Below are 18,626 nucleotides of genomic sequence, written 5' to 3'. Positions count from 1 at the left end.
GCAGTTAGCTTCCCACAGTGATGACAGCATGCATCATGCTGATTTTAAGATGAAAAAGAATGATTGCTCATACCAAACTCCCTGTTGAATTAGTGTCTGTTGAGGTAATGTGTCAGAGGGATGAGATTGATTCACCTGCACAAAAGAATTAACATTGGCTTCATGTGGACTCAGGAATTAAGTCTTAAGTTGATGCAGGTTGGCCGGTAATCTTTTGGGAGGGGGGCCAAAGCCATAATTTACAAGGTTCATGTAGCATACAAAAGCCAGGGGATGAAGTTATCGTTCTTGCTCCATCTTTGGCAAAGGAAGCTAAGTCAAACAGACTGTTAAAAAGGCCAACGAAATGCCTGCCTCATTAGATTATGGCTAGGGACTGAGTTATTATTAATTTGCCTTATTATTCATGTGTGCCTGTCGCTTTTTCTTTGCCTCATCTTCTCACTCACTCTCTTGATCTCTTTCTCTCTGTCCAGCCAAGCTGAGGGAATCGTGTTTCGACCCAGGTGTGGTTCTAAATGGGACCCGGTTGGGATCTGATTATAAGCTTGGCTCTACTGTTACCTTCTACTGTGAAGCTGGATATGTTTTGCAGGTACAAAAATTGGATGGATGGATGGATGAGTGGTTGGTTGGTTAGTGGGTTGTCTGTTGGTTGGTTGGTTGGTGGTTGATTAGATGGGTGGTTGGATAGATTGGTGGCTTGTTGGTTCATTGGTTGGTTGGTTTGGGTTAGTGGTTGATTGGATTGGTGGCTGGTTGGTTCATTGGTTGGTTGGTTCTTGGGATGGGATATTAGACGTTTGGTCGGTTGGTTGGTTAGTTAGTTGGTTGGTTGGTTGGTTGGTTGGTTGGTTGGTTGGATTGGTGGTTGGCTGGTTGGTTGGTTGCTTTTCCTACAGTATTTCTTTTTTCTTCTTATCTGCAGGGATATTCTACTCTAACCTGCAGTATGGGAGATGATGGCAGACCTGGATGGAACAGGGCATTGCCTAGTTGTCAAGGTAACACACACTAAAGCACACACATAATAAAAGAAAGAATCCATGCACACATACACACACAGCTTAAACTTATTTTATTTTAAGTTCAACAATCTGTTATCATCTCTGTATGTGTGTGTGATTATGTGCCTCACTTCCTGTCCTGTCCTTGTGTGTTTGTGTACACGTGTTGTCTCCAGCTCCCTGTGGAAGTCGTTCTACAGGATCAGAGGGGACTGTTTTATCACCAAACTTCCCCAGAAATTACACGTCTGGACAAACATGTGTCTACTCTATATCTGTACCTAGAGAGTTTGGTAAGTTCATTCATATACATGGTATAATAAACACATTATATAACTGTTGCAATCAACAAGATTTTCTATGACAGAATACCATCTGAGGATATTTTATAGAATTATATACCTATATGTGTCAGTTGAGTTTGCTAGAGTGAAAACTGCAGTAAAAAGTACTCATTATTAAGCTAATTTATTCCTTATTCTTAAAAAGAGTTTAAATGCAAGTGCAAAGCGTTCTGAAGTGTAGGTGAAGAGACAACATTTGAGAATGAAACCTGTGATCACAATTTTCTTTGACGTGTTTTGTGTGACATGCTCTTATTGTTCTTCTACTGAGTGAAACAAAGTGACATTAAAACTTGTCTGATTTATAATGGGGATACCATGGAAGCCCCTGAAGGGCCCCTTTGGGGTTTTTAAACTGCAACGAGAATCAGTGGAGATATTGCAGATGATCAAAAGACAGACACTATGATCATTTATTTGATTCCAGGTCAGGGTTTCTTCAAATGAAGTGACATTTCAAGATGAGGCAGTTTTTTTTTTATCGTGCCATGTTTGATCGGTGGTCCTTAAACCAGGCATAATTGATACGTTATGAATGTATGAATATTGTAGGGGGTTCTTCTCATTAAGTGAGGCTGTGTTGGGAATCTGGGGTCATTTAGAGGACATGTGAACCTCTACTGGTCATGATAAGGAATAAGAAGGGTGCTATCAGAAATAGTGTGTAAAAAATCATTGATAATTGGTATTGCTAGTAACATCGTCTGGAACTGTTCATGTTAGTAGCATATACCATATTATTATATTAAATGTCTCTCATACTCTGTAGAATAAAGAGTTAAATTTATGGTTAAATCGAATTTACCTCTGAGTTTAACATTGTTATAACTACAAACAGTGTCAATGTCAAGTATTAAAGTTTATTTTTGCTTTTGGAAATAGTAATTTGACAAAACAATCCCGATTTAAGGTCCACTTACTTGCTCTTTCTGGAGCTTTCAACTGTATCCTGGTTTTCATCAGCACATGTCATTTGCTCACTTGTCATGGAGACAGATCAGTTGACATGCAAATTTAGTAGTTGTTATTATTGTATAGCACTGTTAGGATGTCTTGTCTGTTCTGGCTAAAAATTAAACATAAATGTTCATTCTTGACATAGTTTGACACCAGCAGATGTGGTTGAGAGCTCCAGAAAAAGCTTGTAGGGATTGTTTTGTAGTATCAAGTATCAAGTATCAGTTTTCAAGATGTGCACATTTACATTTATATCTATAATATCCTATCTTAATACCACATATTGACATCTAAATTATTGGTTGACTGAACATTAGCATGACTCATTGGGTATGACTTGAGCTTTTATAAACAATCAGTAATTGGTGGATATAATGACCAATTATGCCCTGTGGTGTTATGAATAAATAGCAGCTTTCCCTGAGGCTGTTGATGGTTCCTGTCTTATTATATTTGCGTAGCAGCTTTTGGAGTGTCATCTCCATGTAGACATTTTGACTGAGAGGAGCTAACATTTGGTTGGCCTACATATTGTATGAGACACACAGAAAGCCTCCCTGAACCTCCCACACAGAGTGAGAGACAGAGATTGTTTTGTTAAACAAAGCTTTAGTTTTACACCATGCCCAGATTTTTAAGCAGCTGTCATTCTCATAAAAAATATCTGTAATTTGTGATCTTACATTAATTTAAGGTTATAGGCTCCAGGTTGCAGTAACTTTGCTTTGAAAACTGTTTGAAATCCTTCCACTGGACTGGTTATTAAATGGTTGATGATGTTTCCCCAATCATACAAACTGCTTCTTCAGTTCTATCACCAGGTGGGGAAAACTCTTGGCATTTATCCCCATGGAGATGCCATACCTCCTGTTGAATGAGGACATGGTCGAGGACACCCACTCAGGCAGCTCATCGGGAGGCATGGCAGCTCCACAGGGAACGATGCCCAGGTTTTCTCCATCTGATGTCAAGAGCTGAAGAAGCCTTTCAAATGAATAGTGAAACATTTTCAATCATTTGATAACAGATCCAGCGGATTGATTATAACTTCGCTGGACATGTTGCAACCTGAGTGACTGAACAGATCTACTGGGTGTATATGACTGCAGAACAGAGGAAACTCACTACCAATAAGTTGTGTGGTTAACTCAGCGTGGGAAAATACTGCTGTGTTCACTTGTGTGTGTATGTGTGTGGCCTTGTTTGTGCGTCTTTGTGTGCTGGTACGTATATACAGTATGTTGTCCTTCGTTATCTCAGTGTGAGAGAAATCCACTGTGAGACCTTAACAGTGCGTAAGCTATTCCCCAGTGTGTGTTGATGCTTAATGACTCTGTGTGGGAACGCTGGTGCATGCGTGTCTTCCTGCCTGAAATCTGTGCTGTTTTGAATGGTTTCAACTGTGAACTCATCCACCTGCTCTGCAGTATGTCGATATCACAGTGAGCAATGATGGAAACCTTAATCACTCTGATTTCCTTAGAATCTATACACAGCGGGAGCTTTTAACTATTTCTGCTGACAAGCTGAATCTTGTCATTCTTTATGTCCACTCAACATCCTACTACTATACACATCCTGATGTACAGCTATGAAAGGGCAATAAGACATGAGTAGAAGAGTTTTAATTCATCTACCCTAGAGAACTATACTCTTTTGACGATTTGTTTGATTGTCAGATTCCCTTTCACACCCACAGGAACAATTCAGATCCAATAGGAAGTCCCCCCTGCTCCTTGTCATTATTTTAACACGAAAATTAGATTTTACATAAAAGCACAGTCAGAGCCAGAGCAACGCTGTAGCAAAATGCGGATCGTGCTTGAAAAGAACTCCCACAGAGAGAAACAGCCTTGTACAAAGTGACCAGTGACCTTCTTATAGCCGAATATCCTTGGCAATGTTCAGATTTAATCCTTTACACCTCAGCCTTTGGGGCCAGAGAGGCGGAGATGGAGAGAGGGAGCGAGGGAGGAAGAGATGGAGAGGTGATATGTGTGTGTGTGTGTGTGTGTTTCAATGTGCTGCAAAAAGATTTTTATTTATACAACTACAGCTACTGATTTTCGACTTATGATTGGTTTAAAGTCACAATGATCATCCAAGACAGAGAGAATTGTACTAGTTTGAGCAAATACGGGGGCCTCAAGCCTCCAGGGGGTTCTCTAATGCTACCTGCCACTACAGCTACACTGTAAAATTCATGGTTTAGCAGCAGAATCTCCAGCTATCACATGGGATTCCTGGGTTTGATTCCTGGTTACTGCTGCAGTATTTTGACCTTTTATCGTACTGAAGCAGAGTAAAACAACTGTCCTTACAACTGTAGCATGTCATTAAGGGCACGGTGCTGACATTCCTTCCTAGTGGGAAATACAGGATTGATTTTAAGCCAATGTAAGCCATCTTTGTGGGTCTGTGGGCTAGCAGTACTTGTAATATAGGTTTGACAGGCCACCACATGTGTCGTTTACTCTACCTGCTCAAATATATAGTGGAGGAGACTGAAAACTATCTTGTTAAATGGCATATGTTGATAAAAGTAAGTAGAGTTTGGCCAACACTTAGATTTCCTACTAGCTTGACAACACGGATTTGCCAGCAGACAGAGAGGTGTGTTGGACTAGCCCATGATGAAGACAAGGTGATGTTTTGACTATGAAATGTCATGATATGTCATTTTGTGCCAATAGTTGACTTCAAATTTGAAACTGCAGCTTAATAAAATTTAAATGAGGTATTATAGGTTAATTGTATCATTTGAGGGTCAAGTGCAGACAGTGGCATGGAATAATAATTTGCTACCTTTCAAGTGAGGTTAACCTCTCTCTTTATCCATCTTTTTTTCCCTTTTTTGTTCCCAGTCCTCTTTGGTCAGTTTGTGTTGTTCCAGACATCTCTAAACGATGTGGTAGAGATCTATGATGGGCCCACTCAACAAAATACACTACTGTCATCTCTCTCTGGGTCCCACTCTGGTAAGGATGGCTAGATAGATGGATACATGAGCAAATGGATGGACAGCCTAAATGAGTTCTAACTTTATTGCTGTGTTTTTACCTCCCTCTATCTCTCTCTCTCTCTCTCTAGGTGAATCTCTCCCTCTGAGTTCTGGTAATCAGATCACCATCAAGTTTACTACAGTCGGACCAGAAACTGCTAAGGGCTTCCACTTTGTCTACCAAGGTCAGCAAATCAAAAGTAGCCAAGAGGCTAGGTCAATGAAATAGTAATTTATAGTTAAAGGACTACATTTATTGTTATTAGTAATAGTAGGAGTAGTTGTGTGCAGTATTTCAGCAAAATCTGCATAACAATAATAATCAAAAACAGCAATTGTCAAACTAATAAAGTAGACTTACAGTAGGCCTCTGGGTTTGCAATACTGGCTTAGCAGGTGTACTTCATGTTGACATTTTCATACAAATTTCCTCCCAACAGCAGAGACTAGATGTTGTATGTAAAACTAGTTACTGCGTCAAAAAACCTTGAGTTACAAGAGTAATAAGGGTATTTCATATTGACCTATTTATATATGACTTATATGACCTTTTATACACAATACCACAGTTTAACTAATAATCTGCTGACATTGGTATGTTTTAATAATTGTGTCATCTTATTTCATTTAACAGCTGTACCTCGGACCAGCTCCACCCAGTGTAGTTCAGTCCCTGAGCCACGCTTTGGGAGACGTCTTGGCAATGACTTTGCAGTTGGCTCCTTGGTGCAGTTTGAGTGCAACCCTGGTTACGTCCTGCATGGCTCTACTGCCATACGCTGTGAGAGTGTACCGGACAACCTGGCACAGTGGAATGACACCCTGCCAACTTGTATAGGTATGTATGAATCCAGAAAGTAAACGGAAGACATGTTTTCCTGCTCAGAATGCAGTAACATCATGAAATGCATTATTATTAATAATATATTAATGGACTCTCCACTTCAAAAACAATTACAAACAAATAAAGACAGCCCAAACACAAATAGTGTTGTGGCCTGCCTATGCTAGAGATGTCACATAGGCCTTTTTCCGTCTCCCTCTCTGCAGTGGAGAGACTTAATGCAACCCACCTTCTCCTGCTCTCTAATAACTCGCTGACAAAATGTTGTTTTAACCTCTGCTTTTCTCTTCTTTCTGTACTCTTCTGCTCGGCATGTCTGCTCACCCTTCTCTCTCAGTTCCCTGCGGGGGTGCGTTGACCTCTCGTCGCGGGACCATCCTTTCACCTGGTTATCCAGAGCCGTACGACAACAACCAGAACTGTGTGTGGAAGGTCTCTGTTCCAGAAGGGGCTGGAATACAGGTAGCGCTTGTCACATGCTGCTTCCTGGCTGACCTATGTATCATTGGCTTAAAAGCTGAGCAGGCAGGATGTCAGAGAAGATAAGATATTATTAGAAGGATGAATGGATGGATGGTTTGTGAAAGAGGGAGCATCCAGAGATAACTAGATAGGATCTAATTGTGAGAGATAATGCTTGATTCCGTGAAGCTAAACCGCTCTCACGGACAAATGCAAAGACAAAGATGACTCTGACACAAAATGGAGTCTGTTAGAAATGTTTGGCAGACACCTCAGAACATTTAGTTTTTCATCAATTTAATGATTGTTTTTTGTAACACACAGCTCTACCTCACATCTTATTTTTTTTTTTTGGTTGTTTGACAGTTTCATTGAAAGTTGTGTCTTTTAAGATACCATGTATTTTATTACCTTTATGACTTTGTTCTTAGAATAAGCACATTTGTTCATTTTACTAGATGCATTAAAATAACAACCTACGTGCTTACAACAAAGCCAACAAAACAAGAGCTAAATAAAAAATCTATTACTTTCTTACTTACCGTCTCATTATCTGTCTCTCCAGATACAAGTTGTGAGTTTTGCCACTGAGCATAACTGGGACTCTCTGGATTTCTATGATGGTGCCGACAACCACGCACCAAGACTGGGCAGCTACTCTGGTAAATTTTTCAGTATTTTAAAGACAAGTTACTCAGAGTTATGCATGTAAATGCCATTCTTGCCTAAATGTAACCAGGCAAATCAGCAATTTAAAAAAACACAAATTGCATCAGATTAGCAAATTTGCAATCTCAGTTTTATGGTAGCACATGGGTTCTTTGTTACTAGCTAACAATATAGTTACTGTCCACTAGAAATCAATCATACAGTACAATTAAGAATTAAATTGCAATTATGGAAGTATTTCTAATAGCTTTTTTTCAAAAATTAGCTCTAGATTATAGGTGATCAAAATATATCAATCATTTATCACTGACAATCAGTTTTGCAAATTCATTCAACCTTGTGTGAACACTTGTTGACATCTCCTGGTGAAATCTTAACAAAACATCTGCAGAGAAGTTTATTATGTTCACGAAAGCTAGAATTAGGGTCACCTATTCTACTGCCCAATTGAGATAGCAGCAGTTCATTTGGTAGTAACTTGTCTGACTAACTGAGAGTATACAGCTGAAGAACATTTAACATCTTCATTAAAACAGGCCTGTCGCAACTGCACAGGTTAGGTGTGGTGAAATAATAATTTCAAAGCCAGGGGCCCTGCACAAGCATTCACACTCTATTGACTATATAAAGGAGAAGACACACTGTTGTAACCTGATCACAGCAAATATATCTTGACAGTTAAATGCAATCAAGTTCAAAAACACTTCAAGTTGTCATGTTTTGAGACATGTGGCTCCCTGCTAAGATTACACTTAGAGCTGTACTGGTCCCATTCTGCATCTCCCAGCAGGGGGTGAGGAACACATCCACTGACATTTGCTCTTTTATCTGTGATTCATTGAAAGACATATGAGACGTGTTTGTTGCATAGCTAATTGATCCTCTTACAATCTAATTCGCTACTGGGAATGGATGTTTCCTAAACAACCTATGACATCATCTGTCAAACACACGCCTTTATTTGAAAGTTGAAAGTGGACAGAGAGAGGAAACAGGAGTAGAGAAATGCATGACATGTAACAAAGGTTCGCAACCAGAATTTAACTGCAGATGTTGTGGTTGTGTGGTAAATAGGGCTACAACTTGCGATTATTTTCATCATTGATTAATCCATCGATTATTTTCTCAATTCATAGATTATTTGCTTGATCTATAAAACATCATAAAACTGTGAAAAATTACCACCACAAAATCCTAGAGCGCATGGTGGTGTCATTAAATAACATTTATTATTTTGCCCAATAAACAGTCCAAAAGCTGAACATATTCAATTTACTATGATGTAACACCAAGAAAAGCATCAAATTCTCACATTTAAAGTTGAGATGAAATCAAAAATGCCTTTTTAACCCTTTTAGATCACATCCCTAGTCATATTGTGCACCTATTTAACAATATATACAAAAAAAATCAATTTCTTTGTATTCTCATATCAAAATCCAATCATGTTGTCTTCTCGTAAAACAAGATATGTCGTCTGCTCACATTGGCTTGAACCAACTCATTTCAATCAATAACATCATGACATCCACCCATCAATCAATCTTCAACTTTTAGTGGTACAGAGCTAAGATTCACTATGACACACCCACTTTTCAACATTATAATCAAATTCGTCCTAACATTATGTCTCGCCTGTCTATTGATCAGGTGATACAGATGTTAGATACTCTCGAAATGCAATTTCATCTGGACCATCAAATCTTTGGCATTTTCAGGAGGCTACCAGGGTGCATCATGAATTGACATTTTTAAATGCTCCCAAATTTTACTGAACAATGTTGTTTTATCTTTTATATCATATGCTTAATATTTACAACTGAATAAAAACAACAACATAACTACAACAAGTATAAACTGTAATTGCCAGTGATGTATCTCTATGATCAAGTTCAATAGCATAAAATACAAAGTTTACTGCTCTGTTTTACTACTTTCCATGATTGTTTTGCGGTTTTGTAGCTTAGCCCTTATCTATATCAGCTGTGTCAGTGATATGTCTTGTGTGACAGCAAGAACCTTTCAATTCACACAGCAGCAGCAGCTCTGTCCATTTTTCTACAATGTAATTCTTAAAGCCTCTCATCCAGAAAATCCCAAAACTGAAATTTTGGTCCATGAAAACACATATCTAATGATATCAACTTAAACATTGTTGATATATGTGTTTATGTTTTCCTTCCATAGTTCCCACATACATGGAGAATGAAAACTCCACACTACATTTTTCCTCTCATTTTTTCCTGCAGAAAGAAATTTCATAAAAAGTGAACTCCACAGAGTACCAAAAAAGGCATTTTTGTGACCTTAGTGTGACCTGTCTGGACGTCAGCACTGACTACTACTTTGGATTCATTCACTCGTGTAATTCAAGGAGCAGTCCAAGGGGGGAGTCAGCATCTTCTGTGGTTTCTAATGCTGCTTTCAAGGAAGCAAAGTCATCTGGTTATCTGCAGGTTGTGTTAAATAATCAATGGAAGGGCTTGGCATCTTTATAAGAATCAGGATAAAAGCTTATATTATACGGTAGGCAATGAAATGACCAAGAAACCGATTCCACTTCTTTACACTGTAAAATATCATTGAGTAAATACATGCAGGGCAATGATGAAACTTTTTTACTAGGGTTAATTACAACAGTTCATTAATACTGTCATATATCCCAAAATAACTATTATGGTTAAATCCATACAGTTAATTATTCATAATCATTCATCATTTATTACTACAGAAAAATCATTTTTTATTTTCCGTCATGATAATGAATGAGATTTTCCTCTGGAATGTGAACAGGACCAGCAGGGGGGCGGCAGACTGTTCAAAAATCTGCTAATTAATTCCCCTCAAACCAGGCAACCAATAACATCCATTAGCCTATTTCACTGTTGTTTCACAAGAATGTCTAAGCAACTTTGCAAGTTTTGCTGACACATCTCACACTGAACAAAAAAAAAAAACAGGCTGTCCTCACAGTTAACTGGCCTTGAGGAAAATATAAAACTCCTCAAGTGGCTAACATCAGGAGAAGGAGCAGGCCAAGCCAATGACATTTCCACTGATAAGGAGATTAGAGGAGGTTAATATTCCTTTACATTAGAGTGCATCATCCATTATGTTTTTTTTATTGTGAAAACCCCTGACAGAGATACACTGTTGAACTGTGCCAGCTTTGCTTCAGTTGTGCATTACAGTTTTCACTTTGTATTCTGCATTGCTACACTAAGTAGGTCAAGCCAACATTTGAAAAGAGGTTTCAAATAAAATAGATGTCTGAAATAAAAGTAAATCCCTTCTACCTCCTTCAAGAACATTTCACAAACAAAAAAAAATGTGAAAATGTAGGTTTGGGAAGCCTTTGTTGTTTCTTTTGCTGTCAGATAACTAGGATCAGTTGCTTTTAAGCCTCAGCTGAAAATTGAAGAAAAAATGTGATCATGGTCCTCTGTTGCTCTCTTCCTCTCTCTCTCTCTCTCTCTCTCTCTCTCTCTCTCTCTCTCTCTCTCTCTCCCTCCCTCCTTTCAGGCACCACCATCCCCCCTCTCCTGAATAGTACATCTAACAACCTCTATCTCAGCTTCAGCTCTGATATTAGTGTCTCAGCTGCTGGTTTTCACCTGGAATACACAGGTAGGATGCTTGTCTTTATGGTTTTGTCCTTGGCATATGCTATATACACATAATATTGACTGAAACTTTTATAATCATGTTTATTTAACATTCCTTTTAAGCTATCGGTCTAGAGTCATGTCCAGAGCCTCAGACTCCAAACTATGGAATAAGACAAGGAGACAGATTTATGGTGGGAGACGTTGTACAGTTTTCATGTGAACAAGGATACTCTCTTCAGGTAAAATACAACCCACAGGATATCATTATGTACAGATTTATAGCTCAAGAAGCACAGATACATATTGGAGAGCAGCCATTTCAGATACACAGAACACACACATGCACTACAACTCTCAGTTATTTAATGCAAAGTGACTGCCAGGAATGTACTGTATGTGTAATCATTAAAGGCTGCTCAGCTTCTCTGATGTGGTGCCATTTACTCTTTTTATCCCTTGGCTGCACAAACCAAGTACAATTTAAACTGTAAATCAGAAGGAAACCCCAATCTCAGGTGGTTTCCCCAGCTCTTGCTAAACATACAACTCTGGTATGGTTTGCACAACTCCTGAATAATGTATGTCTCTAGTGTGGTCTGCCCAATTTCTGTGCAGTATACAGCACTAATGGAGGTTTGACTTTCCTCACGACTAATATACAGCATTACATTACTGCAGATCCGCAGCTTTTATACAAATGGTTCCAGTTCCAGTCACTGCAAAGCATGAACTATTACTTTTAAACCCAATTATTTAAAGCTCAACTGGGGTGATTTTCCCAACTCTCATGTGATAATTGTGGTTGCTTTTATATTTCTAGGGAAATGCCCACATCACTTGTATGCCTGGACCTGTTAGGAGATGGAACTACCCTGTACCACTATGTCTTGGTAGGTGTTTTACAATTGTACATAGTTCATATACAAACACATACATGCATGCAATGTGGCATGGATATACTAAGATACTGTACATGCAAAACCTCCGTGCTGCAGAAATGATGCATGAAGTCTCTCTTGCCTTCTCCAACTCTATGGAAAATAAACTGTTTGATCAATTTACTGTTCTCTGATGAGCTGATTATTTAGCATTCTGTGCAGAATATGATTAAGCTCTTAAACTGATGCAAAGCTAAGTCACAGTCTGCCATAAACACACACAGTGTGCCAAAGCATCAGCATGCATCGAAGCAAACTAGAGGAAGCAAGCCCTGGACACACATCTACTTGTACAATGGTAATTTATTCAATAAGGGAATTCATTAAAGCCTCAGAATATTAATGCTTTATTCAAAATGATGCAAAATGTCGAGTTGAAGATACTCAAGTGTGCGGTCAATAGCAGTGTCTTTAAAAAAAGAGAAGCATGTCTGCTGTACTCCGTGAGGTCATCCTCCTGCTTTTGATGTGCTGCTTTCAACACTAAACCACTGTTTCCTCTTTTTTCTTTCTGTGTGTGTGTGTGTGTGTGTCCTCCAGCCCAGTGTGGTGGGTCCATGACAGATGTAAGTGGAGTGATTTTAAGTCCTGGTTACCCCGGCAACTACCCCAGTGGATTAGATTGCACATGGACAGTCAACTTACCTGTCGGATTCGGTATGAAACACTGTCAACTTTTGACTTATGCGGTTCTTTCTGTTTATGTCTCCCTTTCATGTATCTACAGTATCTGTTTATTGATTTATTTAATTGCTCACTCACCCGCATACTCAATCAGTGTAGGTGGCTGCAGATGAAGTTCACATGCATCAGCATTTATCGACAGCTTCTCTGTCTGTTAACCTTTGCTGATTGCTGTAAATATCATAAACTGTTTTTCTTTCTCAGGTATCCATCTCCAGTTTGTGAACTTCTCCACTGAAGCCATCCATGATTACTTAGAGATCCGTAGTGGAACACTGGAGACCGGCTCGGTCATTGACCGATTCAGCGGTCCGGTCATCCCAAAACCTCTGTTCAGCACCACCCACCAGACCAGCTTTTTCTTCCACAGTGACTATTCACAAAACAAACCAGGGTTTCACATCACGTATCAAGGTAAATGTTGTCTTAACTACAAGTTTCACTCCAACATCTTGTTCACTTGTACACCGATCATTTGCTAAGCAAAGAGAACAAAAACAGACATCTGACTGTGTTGCTTGCTTAGCTGAAACAGCAGCTGTTGCCAACCTGGAAACGTGTTTCATTAGATTTAGACGACTGACTGTGACTTCATCTCTCAGAGGCAACTAACAACAAAATGATGTACTTTTTCAGCCAACAATAAAAAAAATATGTCTTGACTTCTTAAGAAATAACAAGGTGCATACACATTCTCATTTTTGGATTAATTTCAGTGATGAAATAAGATGAGTTTCATATTTATTCTATCTGGCTCTAAAAAGGTTTTGAGCATATATTTATTATGACAAATCTTGTAGATAACCTAAATTTGTTAAGGCTAATTCCATTAATGTGCAAATTACAGTGGCTGATGAATAATAGCTTTTATCTCTTGACAAGGACTCTGTCAAAGAGGAAAAATATGACTATTAGCAGTTTTATTATTTCTTCACAATTTTTGCTACCACTGTTTGTCTTCCTTCACTCATGCAGAAAGTACTAGTTTGGCATGGCAGAATATCATATTTAGTTTAAGAAAATGTTGTCAATATCTATTGAACAAGTAAGAACTTTCTTGGTACATAATGTCCTTGTCAAAGATATAGCAACGTTAATTTATACCCATAAGTCTACAGCCCATATATTTGTGAAAAATCTGTTATTTCTTTATCAGATACTTTCTCTAGCATTCATATTTCAGTGTGTTTCTATGAGAATTTTGAAATTTCAGTTGCAGAGCGGAATGAGTATGTTTTTTTTTCTTAGACTAGCCTCGAGGAATTATGAGTTACACTTTTGAACTCACTGTGAAAATTAGTACTGACGACTTTTAAGTAGGAAGAGCAAGATCGTTTAAAGTACTCAATTTAGGATAGAATGTGGTCCATTTTCAGGATTTTAACAGAAGATTGGTCATAAATGTGTTTTTTAAGTATTGGCCAGTAAAACTTTTTATGGCTTTAATGGCTGTTGCACCTTGACTAACATTGTTGTATTTGTTGGTCACTGCTCAGTTTGACTGTTGTTTCATCAACTTACAGACTGATGTACTTTCATTTATTTGTGTTGGCTGTTTTTCATTTTGATGTCTTCTTCCTATGACTGGACTATCTAGATTTCATGATTATTGGTTATTCAGTGGATGTATTTAGTTTTTCTCAAAAAGTGCACAACAGCAGTACTGCTGCTCGTGGTCATTTCCCTTGACTAATTCAGGGTGGGTCATTATCTTTCCAGCCTACCAGCTCCAGAGTTGTCCAGACCCTCGACCATTTCGAAACGGCATAGTGATTGGCACTGATTTCAGTGTTGGGATGACAGTGTCGTTTGAATGTCTGCCTGGATATTCTCTGATTGGGGAGGCTTCACTGACATGTTTACATGGAATCAGCAGGAATTGGAACCATCCACTCCCACGATGTGAAGGTAATTCAGATCCCTGTACCTGTTATTTTGACAGAATTACAATGTCTGTTTAAATGCATGCTTTAGTGCTTTTCTTCGAAGAGAGAGGGTTTCATATGTTTACAGCTAGAAATGAAATTGAGCTGTTTTGCGAAGGGAATATAAACTGTTAATATTGAATATCTCACTTCCTTAGAGAGATATAATTTATGTTTATATGGGATTTGCAACACATGGGACCATCATGTACCAAATCCCAAGAAAATTAGAAATATGCATGTATACCGGCAAACTGCCAAAAGAGGAGTTTTTGAAAGAATATGTATTCCCCTATCCCTCCTAAAAACAGCCTCACGTGTAAATACTTTGTACTAGCATTTCAGCACTGATTTTATCACTGTTGTGAGTATTGGTAATGATGTTTCATATTTCTCCTGACTCGGTCGAAGTATGAGTCCATTATTAAACAGTTATATTACTCAGAGTTTATTTGACTCCTAGCTGGAGCTATTTCATGTATTTTTATTCCTAACTCCCAACAGTGATATTTCTATTATAACCAGTTGATATTGAATGTTGCTTTGAGAGCAAAGTGAAGAATGTGCAATGCAATTACCAGCATATGCAACCTGTGACTCAACACTATAAAAAAAAAGAAGAATGTTCCCTAGTATATCGAATGAATTGGAGAAACTACATTACCACAGAAAGAGGGATAGAATAAATCTAAAGGAAATTAGAAGGGTGGCAGGCATGTTGTTATTATACATTTCCAGCTAATTGTGGAAGTGAAATTACATCACAAAATTATAATATTTTAACTTCATGACAAGCGACTGGACATTAATCCAATTATTATTCATAATTTATATTGAGGTTAGACTTAAAAGCACTAACACTTATGTCCTTAAATGAGAAATGTTATAAATATTCAGTCTTATAGCTCTCAGCAGTGGTAACACATTACTGAAGAGCAACATCTACACTCTAGAGGAAAACCTGAGCTGCAGAACTGAAATAAAACTATAATGACAATTTATTAAAGGTATTAAGGTGTTATCCAGTGGTCATTATATGACGGATAGCGATATGTTCTCTCTCAGTCACCCAGACAATTAATCAAGCTTCAGAATGGTAATACTAATTTCCTGGTCATTTATTAAGGGCAATTCTGCTAATATTCTATCTCACAGCTCTCTGCGGTGGTAACATCACATCATTAAATGGAACCATTTACTCTCCTGGTCACCCTGAGGAATACCCCAACTTCCAGGACTGTGTGTGGAGTGTGAGAGTTCCTCCTGGACACGGGATTTACATCAACTTTACCGTACTAAGCACTGAGCCCATATATGACTACATTACTGTCTGGTAGGTGTTACTTGGTTGTGTATATTTATTTCTTTACTGACTCCATTCATCCTCATTTAAGTACTACTTGATGTTAATAATAATACAAGACGCTTTACCAAGAAGAAATGAAAAAATAAAAACTGTAAAAGGCTGTTTTTTCCTACTATAGTCCTTTCTCATCTTCTTGCTGCTTTCAGAAGGTTTATTTTACTAACTTTTTTATTTGATTCAGTAGTTTTTTTTACCACATTTTCAGAGAACTTCTGATAAACACTCACACAGGATGTCATGTTCTTTTAACATCTTTTCAGAGCTGGTCACTAATTGGCTAAATTCCTGCAAGGGTTACTATGACTACAGACATCTCTCCTTGAATATAAAGTTACTCTGACATGATTTCGTTTTTGTCATGTTTTGCCCGTCTTCCTTTACCCATAAGTCTTTTTCTCCTTCCCCCTGTTACTAACACTATCCTCAAGTCTCAGTTGGTCTTATATTGTATACAATACATCTTTCTCTCCCATTATATCTTTGTGCCTTGACTTCTCACTTCTCATTATTCTTCTTGAGGAAAGCCGCAGCGGAAGACATTTTGTGGATGTACTCTAGATGTTTAAAAGGTGCTCAGATACCATGTTACATAGTTATCTGCAGGTACAAGGTGGCAACAGAACCATAAATAGACTTTATTTCTATGGTTGCCATGTTGCTGCCCCTTAGCTGAAGCGAGTTTCCTATAAATAGACAGCAGTGTAGAAATGTCGTCTGGCATACAGAAATGGAGAGGCAGGGTTAAGCAGGGAAAACACAACAGCAGGGTAAGAAATGGTTTCCTGCATGAAATTTTGTATTTTTAGACCAACACAGAAGGACCAAATGTCTGTTTGCTACTTTTGTTAGCTTTTCATGAGTGTCAGTCTTCCAGATTTCCAGGTTTGGCTGTTTCCACAGCTGTCGGCAAACTCTGAAATTAAAAATAGCTAAAAACGTTGCTATCTATTGAGAATCTCTGGCAACATGATGTACATTTTTCCAGACAAGTACCTCGATGACCCACAAGTGTCCTATAGAGACTATATCAAAGAATTACATCAATAGTTTCCTGCCTCTAGAGAAAAACAAGCACTCCAAGAAACTGAACATTGTATCTTTAAAATAGTTCCCTTACTTTCTGCTTGAGTAAATGATCCTATTGAGTGACCTGAAGTCAGTTACTATAACATCTACAGACTCTCAATTTAAGTTTACCTCACCTTTGGGAAGACTTCACTTTAGAAGATTCTAATTTAGGTGCAAAGACGCTGGTCCCTGCTCACTGTACCACCTAATCTTTCAGGGCCCAATTAAGTAACATTGCCAAATACAATCTGAATGTTTAGCTATTATTGTCAACATGCTATTGAAAAGTTATTATGCCAGTTTTGCATGGTTCAGCACAATTGTAATCCTTACTTACTATGAATCATAGTGGCTCAACTAACCAAAATGTGCAATCACAGCCTGAAAAAAAAGCACTGAGCAATTTAGACATGAGACTTAAGAGCTGAGATGCACATAAATACAAAATAGTCTTGTACTAAATATCAGTATTTCAAAGCTGACTTCTATTCTATTTTAGGGCTGCAACTAACGATTATTTTCGTTATCGATTAATCTGTCAATTATTTTCTCGATTAACCGATTAGTTGTTTGTTCTATATAATGTCAAAAAATGATGAAATATGTTGATCATTGCTTTCTAAAGCTCAAGATGGTGTCCTCAAATGTTATGTTTTGTCCCAGTCAACAGTTCACATCCCAAAATATTCCATTTACTGTCACAGAGGACTAAAGAAACCAGAAAATATTCAGATATGAAAGAATTTGGACATTTTCTTCTTAAAAAATGACTCCAAACGAGCAATGGATAATCAAAATAGTTGTTGATTAATTTAATAGTTGGCAACTAATCGACTAATTGATACAGCTCTATTCTATTTACTTTATTTAATTTGATTCTATTCTATCTATGTATTCTTTACTTTATCTCACACTTTACATTGAATAGCTGCCACTTTCTAGCTGCACATCAAAACTTTTTCATGACTGCAAATACTAACCATCAAGTGCAACAACTTTTTTCTTCCATCCATCACAGTGAGGCCTGTTTATACACCGTTTTAAGCTTGTACTGTAGATGTACTGTAGCTCTGCAACATCCAGTCTGTCCGTCTCTCGCCCTGCACCACAACACTAGTTGAGCCATGTGCTGTCCACCCACAGCTGATTCTGTGATTTTCGTGAATTTGGGCGCACGGCATGTTCCTCACCCTGCAGTCAGGAAAAGTGGACAAACTGCTGAACTCACACAAAGCGAAGACAGCATGCGCACATAAACACACTAAAAACTCACAATCTCAGTGACACAGCCGCATAGCTGACTCCCTGTAGAGAGCACAGTGTCAATGGTAAAGGTGTGATTTTCACAGCGGTCTCCTCAGCCCACAGCCAGCCAACCTGACAGTCATTTTGTCCGCTAATTGGTCTCATACTGGGAGGCTTACTACAAGATTTCATCATACGAATTATCATACATGTCACAGATGTTACCTTGTATTGCGCCAAGTCACACTGTAAAACCTTTTCTGTACTGCATATGTTGCAGTAAACTACTCAAAGCTGTTAGTGAGTGTGAGCATCAGCAATAATAAGCAGCAACGAATAAGGCTACTCTGATTACTCTGAACCACCTAATGTGAATAAGAGGAGGGGATGATTCCTTACGTAACCTGACAGGTATAATTGGCCTCATCCAAAAACACTTAACAGCAGGAAATAATCATTTCATTTAACTTCATGATGATACTTTTTAATCACTGATAATGAGACCGCT

General features: G+C 38.2%; 1 protein-coding gene across 1 annotated transcript in view; it reads left to right on the top strand.

Annotated features, from left to right (window-relative positions):
* csmd3b (CUB and Sushi multiple domains 3b) overlaps positions 1–18,626 on the top strand; it is a 386,683-nt gene that overhangs the window by 317,131 nt on the left and 50,926 nt on the right. The window contains exons 32-46 of the mRNA XM_042434723.1: positions 477–595; positions 929–1,004; positions 1,184–1,300; positions 5,173–5,286; positions 5,399–5,494; positions 5,944–6,147; positions 6,491–6,615; positions 7,181–7,277; positions 10,807–10,911; positions 11,013–11,131; positions 11,713–11,782; positions 12,371–12,487; positions 12,719–12,928; positions 14,234–14,422; positions 15,595–15,772. Coding sequence (XP_042290657.1) covers positions 477–595; positions 929–1,004; positions 1,184–1,300; positions 5,173–5,286; positions 5,399–5,494; positions 5,944–6,147; positions 6,491–6,615; positions 7,181–7,277; positions 10,807–10,911; positions 11,013–11,131; positions 11,713–11,782; positions 12,371–12,487; positions 12,719–12,928; positions 14,234–14,422; positions 15,595–15,772 — 1,936 coding nt within the window. The remainder of the gene's footprint in view (positions 1–476; positions 596–928; positions 1,005–1,183; positions 1,301–5,172; positions 5,287–5,398; positions 5,495–5,943; positions 6,148–6,490; positions 6,616–7,180; positions 7,278–10,806; positions 10,912–11,012; positions 11,132–11,712; positions 11,783–12,370; positions 12,488–12,718; positions 12,929–14,233; positions 14,423–15,594; positions 15,773–18,626) is intronic.

This window comes from Thunnus maccoyii, chromosome 15 (genome assembly GCF_910596095.1).
Source record: "Thunnus maccoyii chromosome 15, fThuMac1.1, whole genome shotgun sequence".
In the NCBI taxonomy this organism is placed as follows: Eukaryota; Metazoa; Chordata; class Actinopteri; order Scombriformes; family Scombridae; genus Thunnus; species Thunnus maccoyii.
The sequence above is the reverse complement of the archived record's forward strand: the minus strand, read 5'-3'. Positions and strand labels throughout refer to the sequence as shown.